Source organism: Salvelinus alpinus, chromosome 13 (assembly GCF_045679555.1).
Source record: "Salvelinus alpinus chromosome 13, SLU_Salpinus.1, whole genome shotgun sequence".
Taxonomy (NCBI): Eukaryota; Metazoa; Chordata; class Actinopteri; order Salmoniformes; family Salmonidae; genus Salvelinus; species Salvelinus alpinus.
The window spans coordinates 38,789,470-38,810,924 of NC_092098.1; the positions used below are offsets into that span (position 1 = coordinate 38,789,470).

The following is a 21,455-nucleotide window of genomic DNA, read 5'->3' on the forward strand; positions in this document are numbered from 1 at the left end:
CTCACTGAAGTCTTTTACTCAGTTATAAGGAATTCCTATCTCTTTACAAGGTCCCTGTAACACCTAAAGATTTTGCAATTGTTTTAGATGCCATTCCCTCAGGTGTTGCTCTGTTATTCAGGAACGTGTCAAGACCTGACCCTCAGAGCCTACCTTCTATTGACCCTATTGACTCATCAGTAGGGAAGATTTGTTTCTCTTTTGGCCCATTCAACAACAGAGCGATACGAACCTTGTTTCAGCAGGATGTTGTATCTATACCTTATGTCATCGTTCATCCACCTCTGGCCTGCTCGCCTCCCTACCTCTGAGGAAGTACAGTTCCCGCTCAGCCCAGTCAAAACTGTTCGCTGCTCTGGCACCCCAATGGTGGAACAAACTCCCTCACGACGCCAGGTCAGCGGAGTCAATCACCACCTTCCGGAGACACCTGAAACCCCACCTCTTTAAGGAATACCTAGGATAGGATAAAGTAATCCTTCTAACCCCCCCCCCCCCCCCCCTTAAAAGAGTTAGATGCACTATTGTAAAGTGGTTGTTCCACTGGATATCATAAGGTGAATGCACCAATTTGTAAGTCGCTCTGGATAAGAGCGTCTGCTAAATGACTTAAATGTAAATGTAAATGTCATGCCTTATTGGAATGGATTTATTGATAATATCTGTTGGAAAAAAGTTTGGATGTTGCCACACACATACCTACTTGTTAACAAAATGAAGGAGATTTCCTTTAAAATTATTCATAAATATTATCCTGCCAACAACTATATGAAGAAGTTTAAGGAAAACATCAACTCAAATTGCTCCTTTTGTAATGACCACCCAGAAACAGTGTTGCATCTTTTTTGGCATTGTATACATGTAAGATAACTATGGCAAGATCAGTAGATTTATAATTGTAAACATTTATGACGATTTTACACTATTGTGGAGAGATGTACTGCTTGGATTCTTTACATACGATAAAAATAAGCTGAAACATTTTTATATAATTAATTTCATTATTCTTTTGGCCAAATTTCATATACACAAATGTAAATTTACTAACAAAAACCACATTTTCTTAACCTACAAAAAGAAATTGAACTGTATTTTAAGACAGTTAAATACTCTACTAACAAAAAAGCTGTTAGAATTGTAAGTGTATGCATGTCCCTTAAGGTCCTTGTGTAATTGTAATGTGATATTGTACCCCCTAGCTTGATTGTCCATTATATATAATCTATATATACTTGTGTTCCCTTATGTACTTTCTGTATTGATTTGTTGTTAATAAAAATTAAAAATTAAATAAAGTAAAAAGTTGTGCTCACTGAAATTGCCATATTGGCGCACATTTTTAAGGACACACCTCAAATATTGCTTCCTCAAAGGAAGATAGGTAAATTATTGAACCTGGCCTAGGGGTTGGAAAACGCCAGTGTGCCAGTTTTTACATTACAAAATGTCTAACTAACGTGTGTTTGATACTTGCGCCTCCTTACCGCCAGCCAAAAATAGAGCCTTCAATGAGATTCGGTAATGGCTGTTTTTCAGCTAATTCCCCCATTAGCCGTGTCTCACCTTGTGTCCTAGCCTAATGGCGGTTGGGATGTTTTATTATTATTAAAGCAGAGCATTGTCCTGCTGAGAGCAGAGCTGAGCAGCTGTTGGAGCTTATCATGGTCTGTCTCTCCGTATGGCAACACATTACCACTGGACCTCTGAGACAATTAAGGGCTAGGTAGAAGCAGGCAGGCACGAAGTCAACTCTATACTTATAACATTATGCCTATGGTGATGAGGTGTAACCAATGAGTGTAACCTTCTAGCCGGCCACAGTGTTGTTGATTCACTTAGTGGGTTAATGCAGGAAACTAATGGGTCTACTCAAGTGGTTTTTTCACCCATAGCTGCAGTGGATACTAGCTCTATTTATTACAGTCGTGACTTCATATTCTATCATCCCTCTGTGTGCCCTATAGATAGATGCCATATTGACTTTGAAGACATCAGCTGCTTGCTAGTCTATTTACAGGTAAATGCCAAAATAAAGGAAACACTTGAGTAAATGAGGGATACAAAGTATATTGAAAGCAGATGCTTCCACGCAGGTGTGGTTGCTGAGTTAATTAAGCAATTAACATCCCATCATGCATAGGGTCATTTGTAAAAATCCCCAGTTGCCCATTATTTTGTCTACCATGGCTAAAAGATCTGTGACTTTGAAAGAGGGGTCTCAAATGAGCATGTGTGTCTATCATTCACCAGATCTCAACTGAATTGAACACTTATGGGAAATTCTAGAGTGGTGCCTGAGACAGTGTTTTACATCACCATCAACAAACCAAATTATGGAATTTCTCGTGGAGTTCCAGACACTTGTAGATTATATGTCAAAGATCATTGAAGCTGTTCTGGCAGCTCGTGGTGGCCCAACTCACTGTTAATTAAGACACTTTATGTTGGTGTTTCCTTTATTTTGGCAGTTACCTGTGTGTGTATATACAGTATTCATCAATGTATGGCACTAGAAGGAGCTGGCCATGGTCCTGAAAACATCTCAGTGGGCAGCTTCAAAGGGATGTTCAGGGGGAGAGGCACTGGTTGTCGAAACATAGCTGTAGTATATTCTTACTGCACAGAACATCTCCCGTCTCCTGCAGCATACTGTATAGACTTTTGTATACATATTTTCTGTACTACTTATAAGTATTATAGTTCTCATTCACAAGGCATTAGTTTGTCAGCTGCTTAGAAACAGTTCATTTTAAGTTACCCAGTTGAAATGCACTAACACATTTGATCACTGTGTTTTCCGAGAGTACATTTGACTCTAAAAATCTAGTCTGCTTCGGTAGTTAAGGGGCGAATCCTAACTTTTACTGACATTTTTGACAATTGGATATTAGGATTCGTCCCTATTAGGGTTACCTGGGACCGTATGTACCAAGGCTCTTAGAGTAGGAGTGCTGATTTAGTCCATTTTCGTTATGATATAAAAGTCTAAACTGATCCTAGATCAGCACTCATACTCTGAGAAGATTGATACGTATGTTCTACGGTATGATTTAATTTGCTTTTCATTACACCCCCAGGTGCCTTATGTGAGGGTGGCCCCCGAGGACCTCCTGAGGGCCCGCTTCCCGCGCTTCTCGCCCCTGGACCTGCGGCCCACCAATGCACATGTCAGCCTAGCCGTGGTGGACTTGCTCTCCTTCTTCAACAGCACCAGCGCCTGTCTGCTCTGCGCCAGGGCTGACTGTGAGTTGCCAACCATAGAAATGGAAATTACTAGATGGACATTCCCATTCAAGTAAACTATCCTATAGAAATACAATTACTCAATTAACTCAACTATGTTGTGATGGATGGACCCATAGAAATATAATTACTGTAATGGAAATTCCACAGGGTTTTATATGATAACAATACCCCTGATCAGAAGTACAGTTTAACTTTAGGACATGCATGCAGTCATTGCATATACAGTAACAGGAGGCGATGTAGTGAGATGGTAATTTAGCAGATATGGTCATTTAGCAGACCCATAAAATTGGTGTTGACTGTTTTCTGACCAACTGCCCCATTGGAACCACCAGTCTGCCTCTAGCAGGTCAGTCATCTCTGTCAGTCTGCCCCTCAAGCACTCATCTGCCCAAAGCTGACTATTATTTGTTTCATTCACATCACGCACTCAGCATACATCTGTACATAGCAGGTCATTATTGATCCAATTTAGCTTTTCTGTCTTGACGTGGTCATTGGGACGTTTGTGTTTGTGGTGTGTGTGTGTGTGTGTGTGTGTGTGTGTGTGTGTGTGTGTGTGTGTGTGTGTGTGTGTGTGTGTGTGTGTGTGTGTGTGTGTGTGTGTGTGTGTGTGTGTGTGTGTGTGTGTGTGTGTGTGTGTGTGTGTGTGTGTGTGTGTGTGTGTGTTTGTGTCACCATGCGTCTGTGTGACAGGCCTATGGAGCCAGGCTACCTCAGGGATATCACCCAGGGGCAGGTGTGGAAAGCGTGAAATTATGAGTTAAGCTTTGCTTTGGTTCCCAATGCTTATATAGAACGTGGATAAGATGAATCCCTCCAACCTACGTCCTAAAAATATACTTAGGCTAACAGCTGGTATTTTCTCTATAACAATATGTTATCTTAACTGAAAATATAATGCCTATTTCCTAGTGAAATTTGCTTTCACAGTGTTAGTTGGGCACTGGAAAGATGATGTTGCTTACTTATGACAATTTTGTTATATTTTGAAGATGGTAAATTACATACTGTATGCTGGTCTTTTTGGACGGACTTGAAATGCAGAAATCAAGCATTTAGAGCATATGTAAGGAAATACAGCCAACAAAGGAATGATAGTATAAACCTACAATGGCTGTATGGATAAAATACTTCCTATGATTTACTTAAAGGACTAGCGGAGTTGTAAAATGTGGTACTTTTATCACCAAAGGCAGAATTCCTTGCAATAGTCTCCTACTGGCCATTACTTAGACTATTAGACTTTAATAGAAGATATTCAGATGATATTGTAGCGACCTGATGTTCATAAGAAAGTGTATCAACGTTGTGGGCTGTGGGATACAATATTACACTTTCATGGCCAATTGTTGCTGTTGTCCCAGGTTTGATGAACCTGGAGCAGTTACTGCGTCAGTTCCTAATCTCTAAGGAGACGCTGACTGTTCGTGTGCTGGATGACAGTCAGGACCCCATGCCTGTTCTAAAAGAGATCCGCAACGACCAGACTGACACCATCATAGTGGACGCCAACGCCACTGTGTCCCACCTCATCCTGGAACGGGTAAGCGTCCCAAATGGCCTCTTATTCCCTATGTAGTGCACTACTTTTGTCAGAAATAGTGCACTATAAAGGGAATAAGTTGACACATTTTGGGACCCATCCATACATTCCAGCCCATTGCCCAATCCCAAATCTATCGCTACAGGTCTACGCTTTATGCACTTGTGGAGATCTTATTTGATAGGTGTAAAGCGTAATTCATAGTCCACAGATGCTAGGACGCGATAGTCCGGTGTTCCATTGTGACATAGCTATGCGGCTCTGAGACCACCATCCGCGGTGACGCACAGCTCGAACGCACACCTTCCCACTGTTCCCAACCAACGCATCTCTGGTATGCGTTTTATATTCATTTGAATGTGTTGACAGTTAGAGAAATTGCTTGAGCTGCGCTGAGATTTCGAAAAGTATGAAAGCCAACAGTCCAATATTCTAGTACACTGCTACGCGTAACCTCTTATAGACGCTTAGCTAGTGATATGGTAATACATCATTCTACCTTGACCTCTGATAGATAGGTTCAGTGGAATTTTCACCATATTGCTTACATCTATCAAATCCTCAGATCTCCACAGGTATATAGAGCGTTGGGTCTAGGAGGCAATTTGGGATTGGCAATACAGTATGACTAGTAGTGGCTACATTCATTACACTAACAAGCTGGGTTCAAACAAACCGGCTTGGGGAGGTTACTTTCTAAAGGCAATCCCTTACAGTTACTTGACAAAATTGTAATCGGTAACGTAACTTTTTGACTACCCAAACTTAGTAACGTAGTCTTAAAGAAAAAAAATATTGAACCTTTATTTAACTAGGCAAGTTAGTTAAGAACAAATTCTTATTTACAATGACGGCCTACCAGGGAACAGTGGGTTAACTGCCTTGTTCAGGCAGAACGACAGCTGCCCCAAGTAGGCTATCTGATTACATTCATTAATCTGATAATTCAGTTACTTTTAGATTGCTTTCCCCTTAAGGGGCGTTAGAAGAAGACAAAAATGTATGTTACCAATTGAACGACATCTATTGCAGGATAAATCAATGTTAAAGCTGGCCATATATGGATGTTACATTTTACTTTATGGGCTGGTTATGTAGGCTTCTTTAACCAATTGCTTTCTACTACATATAATACGATTTCAATTTTATCTTTACATTAATAACCAAAGCCTATCAGAATTCCAGTCATTCCAATAAATGTTATACCCTTTGATCTTCAAGAAATAGAACTTGGAAGTATAGATTAGACATTGTTTTACCTGAGCATAACCACAAAACTAATGACTTATTAGCCAGCCCTACTCTGTTGATTGTGATTTTGTTATCATGGAGGACTGATTGGGCTCATTGATTTGAGTTGAAAAATAAATGCTTCGATCATGGAATGGCATGCTTTGAGCACTACTGAAAAGTGCTATTTACATGTGAAAAAGGAATGCCATTTGCTATAGGCCTATTGTTTACCTTTTTGTTGGTGACACTGATATTGTGATAATATGCAGCTGTTTAAAGGGCAAATCCACAGATGAAACGATAACAAAATGTTTGCCCCGCCTGAGGGAGGGATGAGTCTGGAGGGATGGAGGCTGAGGGATGGGTCTGGAGAAATGTAACCACTTTCAGATTAATAGACAGCGCTATGGATGCAAGGACTGACCATTCATGATATCAAACGTATTGTTTTAACACTGTTATGAGGCTATACAAAGTTTGTTTACATTTACACTGTTTACAAACATTGGAAAAACGAGCTTATATTTTGAGTTCTCATGGAGTGTGACAGTTGAACTGAGCTCATTTATAAGTTGTATTCTTCAAGAATCAATGGAGATATATACAGTACCAGTCAAAGTTTGGACACACCTACTCAGTCAAGGGTTTTTCTTTATTTTTACTATTTTCTACATTGTAGAATAATAGTGACGACATCACTATTACATCACCCTTTGCCTCGATGACGGCTTTGCACACTCTTGGCATTCTCTTAACCAGCTTCGCCTGGAATGCTTTTCCAACAGTCTTCAAGGAGTTCCCACATATGCTGAGCACTTGTTGGCTGCTTTTCCTTCACTCTGCAGTCCAACTCATCCCAAACCATCTCAATTAGGTTGAGATCGGGTGATTGTGGAGCCCAGGTCATCTGATGCAGCACTCCTTCACTCTCCTTCTTGGTCAAATAGCCCATACACAGCTTGGAGGTGTGTTGGGTCATTGTCCTGTTGAAAAACAAGTGATAGTCCCACTAAGCTCAAACCAGATGGGATGGTGTATCACTGCATAATGCTGTGGTAGCCATGCTGGTTAAGTGTGCCTTGAATTCTAAACAAATCACAGACAGTGTCACCAGCAAAGCACCATCACATCTTCTCCTCCATGCTTCACGGTGGGAACCACACATGCGGAGATCATCCGTTCACCTACTCTGCGTCTCACAGAGACCACACAGATGTTGGAACCAAAAATCTCCAATTTGGACTCATCAGTGGACAGATTTCCACCAGTCTAATGTCCATTGCTCACGTTTCTTGGTCCAAGCAAGTCTCTTCCTCTTGGTGTCCTTTAGTAGTGGTTTCTTTGCAGCAATTTTCTGTCGTACGTAATGTGCAGTAGCCTATATCATATATGTATTGGATAATGGCACAATCATTTGGGCTTTTTTGAGCTTGGAGTCATTAAATTGGTGGTATACCTGTGGATGTATTTCAAGGCCTACTTTCAAACTCAGTGCCTCTTTGCTTGACATCATGGAAAAATCTAAAGAAATCAGCCAAGAACTCAGGAAAAAAAATTGTAGACCTCCACAAGTCTGGTTCATCCTTGGGAGCAATTTCCAAACGCCTGAAGGTACCACGTTCATCTGTACAAACAATAGTACGCAAGTATAAACACCATGGGACCACGCAGCCATCATTCCGCTCAGGAAGGAGACACGTTCTGTCTCCTAGAGATGAACGTACTTTGGTGCGAAAAGTGCAAATCAATCCCAGAACAACAGCAAAGGACCTTGTGATGATGCTGGAGGAAACAGGTACAAAAGTATCTATATACACAGTAAAACGAGTCCTATATCGACATAACCTGAAAGGCCGCTCAGCAAGGAAGAAGCCGCCATAAAAAAAGCCAGACTACGGTTTGTAACTGCACATGGGGACTTAGATCGTACTTTTTGGAGAAATGTCCTCTGGTCTGGTGAAACAAAAATAGAACTGTTTGGCCATAATGACCATCATTATGTTGAGGAAAAAGGGGAGGTTTGCAAGCCGGAGAACACCATCCCAACCGTGAAGCACTGGGGTGGCAGCATGAAATAGTTTTAACAAGAAAATCAAGTTTTAATGACTCCAACCTAAGTGTATGTAAACTACCGACTTCAACTGTATATACACACACACATACAGCAAAAAATAAACGTCCTCTCACTGTCAACTGCGTTTATTTTCAGCAAACTTAACATGTGTAAATATTTGTATGAACATAACAAGATTCAACAACTGAGACATAAACTGAACAAGTTCCATAGACATGTGACTAACATAAATGGAATAATGTATCCCTGAACAAAGGGGGGGTCAAAATCAAAAGTAACAGTCAGTATCTGGTGTGGCCACCAGCTGCATTAAGTGAAAAACTAGTTTTAATGACTCCAACCTAAGTGTATGTAAACATCCGACTTCAAGTGTGTGTGTGTGTGTGTGTGTGTGCGGAGCAACTACAGATTGGAGCTTTAAATCTATCAAAAGTGTTTGAGCTTGTGTCCATTAGGACTATGGATTCTTTTGTTTCTTGTATCCGCATGAATTAGAAATAAAAGCACCACAGGGATCCACACTATGCAGCTATTTCAAGTGCATATTTTTAACTGGCTGTCCACTGGTTCCAAAAAAAATGATTGATAGGCAGTTTAAACTTCTTGAATTCAACCATTGTTGGGTTCAAATACACATTTTAGATTTGTGAACAGACATCTACAACCACAATGTGTTGGGGCAAATAGCTAAATGAGAGAGCAGCAGTGTTATTCACATCATTGCGCTATGTAGATATCAATAACAAGTTATATCCGTATCTCCGTAGACTACGCCACTGCTGTCATCCTTACCTCCAAACATTTATTCAAATTGGATAATCTTTGGATGCCGACAGCAGTCGCACTATTGGAAGACATAGCTTGGACTGTAGCCTACAAATGCGTATTCCTGCTCTTTTCCCGCGATCCATCAAACACATTTGGTGTGTTATCATAGTGGTTCGCTCAGGCGGAACAAATCACAGACTCGCTCAGGCGGAACAAACTTTAACTTGCACCTTTCTTTCAAAGTTGATTTGATTGTCATTGAGAAAACAGAAGTGTCAGATTTTTTCCCCGCAAACATCCTCTCTCAAAAGTAATACTCGAAGTAATCATGTAGTTTTTCAAAAGTATCTGTAATCTGATTACAATATTTTTGCTGGTAACGTAACAGATCAGTTAACGTTTTTTGTAATCCCTTACATGTAACAGATTACATGTACATTACATGTAATCCGTTACTCCCCAACCCTGCAAACAGAGTATCATCCAACTAGGATTACCCCAAGGAATGTTCATCTAATGGTGTTGCTTGGTTGACCATTCCGTAGACAAACTGTATAAATGTTTAACATTTTCCCATTCAATATCTGTTTATATGACTCACTATGCTTGTTTGTATCCAATAATACCTACATGGTAACGATTTACATAAAAGTGTTTGTACCTTTTTGGTTGTTTACCAGTGCATGCTTGGTAATAACATTACTAAAAGCATTACTATTTTAACACATGAATAGTAAGCACTAATATTAGACAGCTTCTGTTACGCATCTAATAGAAGTTTCAAAGATCCATGGAAAAGCTTTGAGTCATGTTCTTATGAATTTATAATAACCACATTGGCATGACTTATTTATTTGACTGCCTTTTATGATTGGTTTGCAAAGTAAAAAGTTGTCAAGTAAAAATGTCACATTGTTTTTTGAATATTCTCTTCCTTTAAAGTAATCCCAAGGGACAGGAGGAAATTAACACTTTGAAAATATGAAACCATGAAATATGTTTTCCCAGGCAAATTCCCCAACCATCATAAAGAGAATACTAATGTCTGCTGACAACATGGAATACGGAGTTTATTTTTTCTCTACTATTCAAGAACTTTAGGTAGATGTTTCCGACTGTGGCCTGCGGTGGTCTATTGGTTACTGCCGCCGCGCCTTCAGAGCTCATATGTATGTCAGTGCTGGCGTGGGTTCGAATTCGAGCCCCACTCCCCTCTAGCACATCATCTCTCCTCCCTCCTTTCCTGTCCCTCTTCCATGCCTCTCTGTCCAATAAACTTGAAAAATCCCCCAAAATAAAATGGATGTCTTTCCAAGGGCAATAATTGAAGTGGTTGCTCTAAAAGCACATCATGTTAGTGTGAAAATTCTTGATTATTTTACAGACAAGAAGCTGCTTGGGCTTGAGGCATCATTATTTGTGAGCTAACCAATGATGTGGATTCAGGAAGCAGCAAATTGAAGTCAGGTGGATTATGTAGAGGAAATACACATTCAGAATAGTTTTATGTGCCGGCTGCTTTGAGGGTAATGTAAAAAGCATAGAGGCATTGTAACTGGAACAAAACATAATACGCTTCACAATCTCCATCCACATTGTATGGAGACAATGTATTGGCTGCAGATTCAGACCTTAAAATACTAGAAAAACATTATGCAGAAGAAAGTTTTATCAACATTTTTTATTTTTCCCCCCTTGAAAAACCTTAAATTTCTTCATTATTAAACCTAATCAATTTCCTTTATAAGATGGGCAAATAAAGTACTACTCTAAAAGTTTGAAATATTTTAAAGCACAGCTACGGTTTCTTACTCTTTGGCTGTGTCTGAAATGGCACCCTCTTCCTTATATAGTGCGCTACTTTTGACCAGGACCCATGATGACCAGAGCCCTATGGACCCTGGTCAAACAGTGCACTCTATAGGGAATAGGGTGCCATTTTGGACACATTCCTTATCTCCTGGTTGTAAAGTTTGCCTTTAAGTTGTTGTTTGCCTCAGTGTTAACGGCAGATGATGCAGAGCAAACTTGACAACCTTTTTCTCAATGTGATTTTTGACCAAGCCTGTCAGAAGCCGTTGCCAATTGACTTGTGTCTCTGCCAGTGCACCAGCTTGATTTGTACTAGTGCTCTACAAAAACTGGGCTAAAAGTCATATGGCTGCAATTCTAATCATGTATTATCTGTTGTGAGGTTAAACGTTTGTGTTTATCAAGTTTAGCCATTTTTCATGATCAATTTGACAGCACAGTCTCTCATGGGAAATATATTCTGGACACAGACAAAAATGGAACTCTCCTCCCTTTTCTTTGACCTTTGTTCATTAAAGTAAGTTTCTCAGGCATTCCACAGAAATTAAGACATACACTGACCCCTAGACAAATTATATTCCACTGTGTAGACTACTGCTGTGAGAATGTACTATTTTGGGGTGAGTGAAAGCAGACTGATTCTACAGCCCCCTTCCTTCCTTCCTTCCTTCCTTCCTTCCTTCCTTCCTTCCTTCCTTCCTTCCTTCCTTCCTTCCTTCCTTCCTTCCTTCCTTCCTTCCTTCCTTCCTTCCTTCCTTCCTTCCTTCCTTCCTTCCTTCCTTCCTTCCTTCCTTCCTTCCTTCCTTCCTTCCTTCCTTTTTTCCTTCCTTCCTTCCTCCCTCCCTCTCGTTCCCGCCTCCATCGCTCCCTCTGTCAGGCGTCAGAGTTGGGGATGCTGTCCGTCTACTACACCTACATCTTCACCACAATGGTAAGAGCTCAGATGTAAATGTTATTTTACCATGGAATTAGGTCAATAAAACTGAGTTCAGAATGTGTCTCATTCTAAGTACAGCCTGTTTCAACACAAAACTGGTTCTTTAGCTGTGCATGCATTTCAATAGTCTTGACTAGTTACATATGTCTCATTTTCCTACATCTGCATTTAAGTGAAAGCACTGAACAGGTGAAAGCAAAGCTCAGAGGGTGATTGCGTGTGGTATGCTTTTCCACAAGTTTTGCGTTTTCTTAAAATACATCACTCACTGCTTCAAGTCCCACCTAAAGATCAGTGTTCACACGGCCACCACACCCACCAAACGGGAAAATATACCTTGAAGAATGTTGAACGGTGCGTACCGTTTTGGTGCAAATGTGCTGTTCAGTATGTACACGCAGCAAAATGTTAAACCGACTGAACGCACCCCTGGTGTCTCTTCTGGCATACAGGAGTTCTCTCTGCTGCAGTTGGATGACATCCCGGTGGAGCGCTGGGTCAACATCCTTGGCTTCTCTGTCCTCAACCACAGCCATCCTTACTTCCCTGACCTCCTCCTCAGCCTCAACCGCTCCTGGCAGGAAAACTGTGACCATGCCCCTTTCACTGGGGTCCCGGTGAGCAAAGCTCCATTTTGATTGTATTTTTTATTTAACCAGGCAAGTCAATTAAGCACAAGTCCTTATTTATAATAACGGCCTGGCAAGTGCGGGCTAAATAAATCAAAGTAAAGGCAGAATATGAGACATAGGAAGACATCACAACACAAGGTCAGAAAGACATGGCAACAACACAATCAGCCAATATTTGTGCTTTACATGGTTTGGGAAAATGTCTGTGATTGCTCAGTTACTTGTAAGAATAACATGTAGGCCTTTCATAGCAAGTCCATGATTGATATTGTGTGGAATAACAAGTCCATGATTGTTATTGTGTGGAATAACAAGTACATGATTCACAAATGGTGTCCGTAATTGAGTCCTTGAAAGCAGAGATGGATACAAATTCACCGGTAGGGTTAAGAGATATTCTTGACCACGTGACCTTCCAGGAAATACTATTACTAGGGCCCAGAGTTTTCCCTGAGCAGCTCACATGCCCCCTTACCATATATTGTTAAGAGCTGACATGGTGATTCCCTAGCCTTGTTGACATGACAAAAAATCTACTAAGCCCCAGTTGCCTCGCAACAACAGATGAAAAGCTGTGCATTATTACCCTTATGGCTGTGCACTGGTTTTAGTGCATTCACTCAATCAAGTGTACTCATTTAACAGTCCTCTTCGGCTAAGGTTTCAAACTAACCCCAGCCAAAGTAATTGCATGTTTATGGCACAAAGCACACAAGGCACAACAACACTCTTCCCACGCAAGCCGAATGTGCAATTAATAACCTGGGGTTTTGAGTTTTGCCTCAACACATTCTGATTAATTAAGTGATTTCAAATGCTTTTTTAATTAATGGACTTTTCATTGGATTTAAGATGCTGTGTTGTGCTTTCTGACGCCAACATTAAGGAGACAAAGAATCCACATTGAATCTCCCCCTACAGTTTGGGCTTTGTTAATCAATGTTACATTACAACAGAGCTAGCTGTGTTCCTACTGTAACTACTAGGTTGTTTTTACTCTATTGTAGAATATTAATTTATTTGCCTACTCTTGCCTACTCTCTCTCCCCATTCTCTAACACGACTCTGCGTGCTTACTTTGTATTCACCAGCAGTAAGCGAGCTTCCATATCCATACCATATCCATCATATTCAGATGGGTATTGTTATATCTTTCTGGAATCCACCCTGCCATTGTGCGGAACATTTAAGGAGGATTAGTTTCTTAGTTTCCTCCCACTCCTACAATGAAGCTCTTTCAGACTTAGAGAGAAACACTATCACTGGATGGAATATCTAAATATATTGCTTAGTATCGAGACTCTCTGATTTCCTAATCCAGCATTTGAGTGTGTGTCTTGCTCTCTCTCTCAACCCTGTATTTTTTATCCTTCTTCCTCTCTCTCCTTTAACCCTCTACCCATCACCTCTCTTCTCTCCTCCCTTTGTCTATATATCTCTATTAACCTTCTACATATCTGTTTTCTATCTCCCTCTCTCCTTCAATCATCTACCATCTCCTCTCTATATCTCTCTGCCCCCCCCCTCTCTGTCCCCCAGCTCTCCCCAGCCCTGCTGTATGATGCAATGCATGTGGTGGTGTCTGCTGTGAGGGAGCTCAACCACAGCCAGAGCGTGGGCGCCACACAGCTAACCTGCCAATCACCCAAAATCTGGGCGCACGGCACCAGCCTGATGAACTACCTACGGATGGTGAGCGCTTACAACTCGCACGCATGTGTACATACACCAGGGTTGGGGTCAATTAGAATTGAAGGCAGTCAATTCAGAAGGTAATCTGAAATTCCAATGATTGAAAAAATGACATTTTCAATGACTTCTCAATAAACTGAAAATGAGAAGCTATGTTTGTCAAAAGTTTTTAAATTTGGGGGGCGCTAGTGAGTGAGCTCCTCCTGAAATTGCATTTATTTAATACTTTCTTTGCACTTTGACCCAAAAAGAATTAGGAAACACCGCCTTTGAATGACGTGCTTTACTTTGTTAAACTTTTATTTTTGTTTTAATGCGTAAATGGCGCAAAACCTGAAAGTTTAAGTTCAGCGGAGTCACTGACAAAAGAGAAAATACTAGGCCCAAGACGAGGAGCTCGAGTTCTTCAACAAGTGGGAACAGTGGCTCCTCCACTCGGCAAAAAAATGTACACCGAGGATTTGAAGGCCGAGATTCTTGCTGCCCTCAGAGCGGACATTTAATCTATACTCAAGTCGTAACTCAAGGAGTCGCTCAGTGAGGACTTTAATTTCATTAAGTCGGAGTTACAAGCAGTCAAGAATGAACTCGCAAAGCATACAGCAATAATTTGTACAGTTAAGAAAACTGTCTCCGACATGGAACAAGGCTTGTCAACATGCTCAGACGACATGTCTATGCTACAAACCACAGTTAAGAAGCTCAAAACTGATGTGGCTAGCTTAAAGGAACAATGCATACATTTACAAGGTTATATACAAATATCCAATATCAGGATCATGGGGGTAGCTGAGGACCTGGGCTCAAGTTCTACTTCATCGGTCTCAAAGTTATTGAAGGAAACCCTCAAATTCGATAAAGACGTCCTTGAAGACCGCTCACATCAGGGCTCTCAAGCAAGAAAGCCTGGCGGAAAACCTTGCGACATTGTGGCTAAACTACAATACTATCAGGATTGTATTGATGTTCTTCGGCGTGCCAGAGAATTTGGCCCACTTCGATGCAACGGAGCACCCATCTCTGTCTTCCCAGACTATGCCCCCAGCGAATGCTTGTGACCGTGCCACTATCAACCATGTCAAGAGTCTGCTCCGTGGACGGACCGATGTTCGGTATGGTGTGGCTTTTCCTGCCCGGCTCCGTATAACATACAACAGCACTGAGAAAGAGTTCCAAGACCCCCATAAGGCGATGGCCTTCATGAAGGCGAACATTCTACCGAGGTCAGATGAAGCAAATGGCTGAATGTTCACCTATTTTTGGTGATTTAGGGTAATGGACGAATGTGTCTACCACTGCAGACTCAGTCTCTCTTTTGTAGATACTGTATAGCGTTGCCACTGGCATCAGTTGATATTATTATTATTATTATTATTAGGTTACATTAGTGCCTTAGTTTTGGTGAGTCAATTCTCCTTTTGTTTTAAAGTTTTATTTTATTACCATGAAGCTGCTCATTTATATTTATCGATGGTACCAGTATCCAGGGTAGATAAAGCAAAGTTCTATTATTAGGTTTCGTCATTTCTTTAAAGACATTGCTGCTAACTTAGTGGTATTGCTGTAATATGTGATTTATAAAATGTTTTATACTTTCTTTTAAAATAGCCTAGTTTTGAGTTGTAAATAAGTATTTCTTATTTATTTATTATGCGCAACTTGTTTTTAAAACCTTCACTATTTCAGCAGGGCTCTCTTCTGGATAGGTTTAGTGTTCCCCACTACAAGCACATTATGTGTGGATATCTGCGTCGGGATTACCTTGTTCTATTAGGTGACCATGGTGTGTTTCTTTTTCATACCAGACTTCAGAGTACTGTTTTTTTTTAAATATTGTTCTTCAACTCTTTTTTTTTATTAGCTATTTTTCGAAAAATGTTGTTATTGTAATCTGGCATCTAACCTTTTTCCACCTGAATTTATATGGCTAGGCCTAATATCATGAGAGGGACAGCTGGTTGCTCGGTCACTTTTGCAAGCTGTAATGTTAAGTTTCACTGGGTGATTTAAGGGTCCTTTTCTCATTTAAATCAACTTAAAGTAGATATCGCCTTTCTTCAGGAGACACATCTACGCACCTTCGACCACTTGTTTAAAAGGAGAGTGGATCAGTCAATCATATCATTGCAATTTTCATTCTAAAATTAGAGGAGCAGCCATTTGAATTAGTAAAAACATACTGTTTGCAATATCAAGTGTAAAGGCAGACTCAGCAGGTCGTTTCATTATTGTAGTAGGAAGACTGTGTATAATGCACCTGTTATCTTGGCTGAAATGCATGCACCAAATTTGGATAACAGTTCATTCGTAACAAAAAACATCTTGATAACCAAATATGGACATGTGAATTGTGTACTGTCGCCCAATCTGGATCATAGTTCTACTAAAGTATCATCTTCATCAAAGACATTATCCACAATTCAGCTATTTCTTAAGACATTTGATGCGTGGCGTTTCCGCAATCCCACAGCTAGGGGTGTTCTTTTTTTTCTCACCAGTTCATAAGACCTCAATTATAGACTACTTTTACCTAGACAATAGATTTCTGCCACTTATCACGGAGTGTGATTACCAAGCATAGTCATTTCGGATTATTCTCCGCTTACTATGAAACTACTTATACCAAATGCACAGCCTAATTAACTTAACTCACTTAGCTTAACTCACTACTGCTATCAGAAGAAACCTTTTTTGCTTTTATATCATCTCAAATTAAGCTATTCTCAAGCTAAATCAAACCCCTGGAATGTCTCCTACAACAGTATGGGAATCAATTAAGGCAGGAACCCCCCCCCCCCCCCCCCCCCAATCTACATTGACGGGACCGCAGTGGAGAAGGTGGAAAGCTTCAAGTTCCTTGGCATACACGAACTGAAATGGACCAGCCACACAGACAGTGTGGTGAAGAAGGTGCAACAGAGCCTCTTCAACCTCAGGAGACTAAAGAAATTTGTCTTGTCACCTAAAACCCTCACTAACTTTTACAGATGCACAATTGAAAGCATCCTGTCGGGTTGTATCACTGCCTGGTACTTCTACTGCACCGTCCGTAACCGCAAGGCTCTCCAGAGGGTGGTGCGCTCTGCCCAACACATTACTGGGGGAAAACTACCCGCCCTCCAGGACACCTACTGCACCCGATGTCACAGGAAGGCCAGAAACATCATCAAGGACATCAACCACCCGAACCACTGCCTGTTCCCCCTGCTATCATCCAGAAGGCGAGGTCAGTACTGGTGCATTAAAGCTGGGACCGAGAGACTGAAAAACAGCTTCTATCTCAAGGCCATCAGACTGTTAAACAGCCATCACTAGCACATTAGAGCCTGCTGCCCGCGGCATAGACTAGAAATCACTGGCCACTTTAAGGAATGGAACACTAGTCACTTTAATAATATTTACATATCTGGCATTACTCATCTCATGTGTATATACTGTATTCTATCCTATTCTACGGTGTTTTAGTCACTTAATAATGTTTACATATGTTGCATTACTTCTTTCATATGTATATACAGTATTCTATACTATTCTACAATATCTTAGTCACTTAATGTTTACATATCTTGCATTACTCATCTCATATGTATATACTGTTTTCTATACTATTCTACTGTATCTTAGTCCGTTCCGCTCTGACATCGCTCGTCCTTATGTATATAGTCTTAATTCATTCCTACTTAGATTAGTGTGTTTTGGGTATATGTTGTGTATTTTGTTAGATATTACTGCACTGTCGGCGCTAGAAGCACAAGCATTTCGCTACACCCGCAAAAACATTTGCTAATCACGTGTATGTGACCAATAACATTTAATTTGATCTAAGAGGCCAAATTATTTCGTACAGCGCAAGATTAAAGAAGTGCAATATTCCAAGCCTAGGGGAATTTACAAATAAATCTTGATTTGGATAAGGCATATTCACACTCTCCATCCCCAGATTTACTAAAACAACGTTTGACACTTCAGAGTTTGATCTTCTTTCAACTTGACAAGCTAAAAAAAAAGCTGCGTCAGAGAACCGCAAATCAAACCATACCTGATAACTGATGGGCTGGGTAATACATGTATTGATCATTTAGAGGTCAATTCATGCTTTCATAACTTTTACTGACAATTATACACTTTGGAATCCACTGGTAATGCCACCTTACTTGACACCTTCTTTGAGAATTTAGATATTCCTTCAGTTGAACCTGAGAACTGCTGAATTAGAAGAACAGTTCTCTGTAGAAGAGATTGTATTGGCAATTAAATCTATGCGGTGTGGTAAATCCGACGGACCAGACGGACTTCCGAGCTAATTCTTAAAAAATTCTCAGATCAACTCTCTCCTCTCTTGGTTTCCATATTTGAGGAATCATTCTCCTCTACTTTACCCTGAACAATGAGGCAAGCATGTAATTCACATATTCTGAAAGAAAAAAAAAACTTGAGTGGTTCATATAGGCCAATTTCTTTACTGAATTGCAATGTAGAGATACTTTCCGACTTCAACGTGGGATAAGACAGGGTTGTCCTCTATCCCCTCAGCTGTTTGCCATTGCAATTGAGCCTTTAGCCATAGCAATATTTAATAACACCACTATCAATGTTATGCTCTAAGCCCCCTCTTCGAATAAAGTTTCACTTTATGTGGATGACATGCTATAATATATGTCTGACGCTTTTTTAACTGGTCTTTCAGAGATCCAGGTTCTACTAAAGACATTTGGTGAAATATCCGGGTCTCAGGTTAATCTACAAAGTCAATTGATGCCTATTAATCCTTCTGCCATGCAAACCTATTTTAGTCATGTGCCCTTCAGTGACGGAAATTGAAATATTTGGGTCACACACAATTTCAAAGATCTCTATAAATGCGGAAGAATTAACTAAGTTTCTATACTTATTTCAATGTATTCCTATCTTTCTGACAATATTGTTTAAAAATAAATCCATAGATAAATTGATATCTGCTTTTTTCTGGAACGAGAAAAATCCTTGTTTACGTTCCGAACTTCAAATATTATTACTGGGAAGCTAATCTAAATATCATTCTATATTGGATGACAGAAATCCCTGATGTTACAAGCCCAAAGATCTCATCCTGTGGCCCCACCTCCTTAGCTGCCTTGCTCGGCTCAACTTGCATTAGCTGAGCCTGTTTCCAAATACACTAAAAACCCTATTGAGAAACATTCTCTAAAATTCTGGAACAGTTCAGACAATCGTTTGGTCTCAGTGAATTTTCAACTTCTGCCCCATTATTAAAGAACCATTCATTCTCTCCATCATTATTAGGCAGGGCGTTTCATACCTGGTCTGGAAAAGGGATCTCCTCACTGAACGACATGTACATTGATATGGATTTTACATCTTTTGAGAAGTTAAATATTCCTCGATTCCATTTCTTCAGGTACAAAACTACGCAATTGCAGGTATCTTCATACTCTTGTCACTTCCCATCACACCAACCTACCTCCTTTCTAGATTCTATTTTTAAAGTGAACCCTTATATCAAAGGGGGCATAAGCTTGATCTACAGTGCATTTGGAAAAATATTCAGACCCATTGACTTTTTCCACATTTTGTTACGTTACAACCTTATTCTAAAATTGATTAAATTTAAAAAATAATTCTGGAAGGTTCTCCCATCTCTGCAGCACTCCAACAATCAGGCCTTTATGGTAGAGTGGCCAGATGAAAGCCACTCCTCAGTAAAAGGCACATGACAGCCCGCTTGGACTTTCCTTTAGGTGCCTTTTTGGCACTCTCAGACCATGAGAAACAAGATTCTCTGGTCTGCTGAAACCAAGATTGAACTCTTTGGCCTGAATGCCAAGCGTCACTCGTGGTGGAAACCTGGCACCATCCCTACGGCGGTGAAGCATGGTGGTGGCAGCATAATGCAGTGGGGATGTTTTTCAGCGGCAGGGACTGGGAGACTAGTCAGGATCGAGGGAAAGATGACCGGAGCAAAGTACAGAGAAATCCTTGATGAAAACCTGCTCCAGAGCACTCAGGACCATAGACTGTGGCGTAGGTTCACCTTTCAACAGGACGACGACCCCAACATTTTCTAAAAACCTGTTTTTGCTTTGTCATTATGGGATATTGTGTGTAGATTGAGGGTGAAAAAAACATTTAATACATTTTATAATAAGTTTATAACATAAAAAAAAAAGAGGAAAAAGTCAAGGGGTCTGAATTTTTTCCGAATGCACTGTTTACGTTATTAAACACGTACAATCTGGATTCCCTGAACTCTCTTAAGAACCAATGGTTAATGGATTTAGGTGAACAACTTTCAGATGAAACTTGGTAGAGTATGCTTCAGAGAATACATACTTCATCTATATGTCTAAGACATGCTGTAATTCAATTTAAAATAGTTAATCGGCTGCATTGGTCAAAGGCAAAATTATCCAAGATTAGACCAGAAATATATCCCACTTGTGACTGATGTAAACAGGCCCCTGCTACTTTATTTCGGGCATGTTTTGGACATGCCCGTAATTGACGGATTTCTGGATATCAATTTGAGACGTTTTCTAAGATACTCGAGACCTATAGAACCTTCTGCCATTATAGCATTATTTGGAGTGGCACCACAGGAGGCCCCTGTCGTGTCTTGGCATCATTAAAGGTGAAGACTGTTATTTTATCAATTCTCTAATTATTATTTTTACGTGATTAAACTAATCATGTAAATGTAATTAACTAGGAAGTCGGGGCACCACGGAAAATCTTCAGATTACAAAGTTATAATTTTCCGAATATAACTCTTCAGATATTTTAATATCTGATCAATTAGTCTTCTATTCATGAACTATTCTGTACCTTATGTCAGTCTCATTCCAAATGTTGTAAATTGTGAAAGTGAAAGTGAAAATTCTGAAAATGGGGATCTGTGTAAGGCCTTGCCTATTCAATTGCCTTATATTTATGGATCTGTATGCACTTCATACGCCTTCCACTAGATGTTAACAGGCAGTAGAATGTTGAATGGGGTGTCTAGCTTGATGTGAGACCGAATGAGAGCTTTTGGAGTGACAGGTCCGCCTTATTGGCAGTATTTAGCTGCGCACCAGGGAACACCACATTGTTTTCTGCAATGCGTTAGGTATACACAACGAAATGCTCCGTCTTGGACGTTATTGGATACATATGAGAAAAACATCATAAAGATGGATTTTCAACTGAGTTTGACCAGTTTATTCAACGTTTATTGTGACTTTTGGAATTTTTCGTTCCATGCGCCAAGTGTTGATGGACATGTGCGCTCCACAATGCTAGCCAAAGTTGCTAATTCGACAGAAGAAATGGACATTCTAAAACAAAACAACGATTTATTGTGGAACTAGGACTCCTTGAACTACATTCTGATGGAAGATCATCAAAGGTAAGAGAATATTTATGATGTTATTTCGTATTTTTGTGGAATATGTTGGCTCCAACATGGCGGAGAATGGCTGGGCGCTGTCTCAGAATATTGCATGCTGTACTTTGTACTAAAGTTATTTTTTTACATCT

General features: G+C 40.2%; 1 protein-coding gene across 2 annotated transcripts in view; it reads left to right on the forward strand.

Annotated features, from left to right (window-relative positions):
- The window catches only part of LOC139537672 (glutamate receptor ionotropic, kainate 4-like), a 117,753-nt gene that overhangs the window by 54,611 nt on the left and 41,687 nt on the right, over positions 1 to 21,455 (forward strand). For both annotated transcript variants that reach the window (XM_071339256.1, XM_071339257.1), the window contains 5 exons: positions 3,078 to 3,243; positions 4,614 to 4,792; positions 11,557 to 11,610; positions 12,069 to 12,233; positions 13,788 to 13,940. In XM_071339256.1, coding sequence (XP_071195357.1) covers positions 3,078 to 3,243; positions 4,614 to 4,792; positions 11,557 to 11,610; positions 12,069 to 12,233; positions 13,788 to 13,940 — 717 coding nt within the window. The remainder of the gene's footprint in view (positions 1 to 3,077; positions 3,244 to 4,613; positions 4,793 to 11,556; positions 11,611 to 12,068; positions 12,234 to 13,787; positions 13,941 to 21,455) is intronic.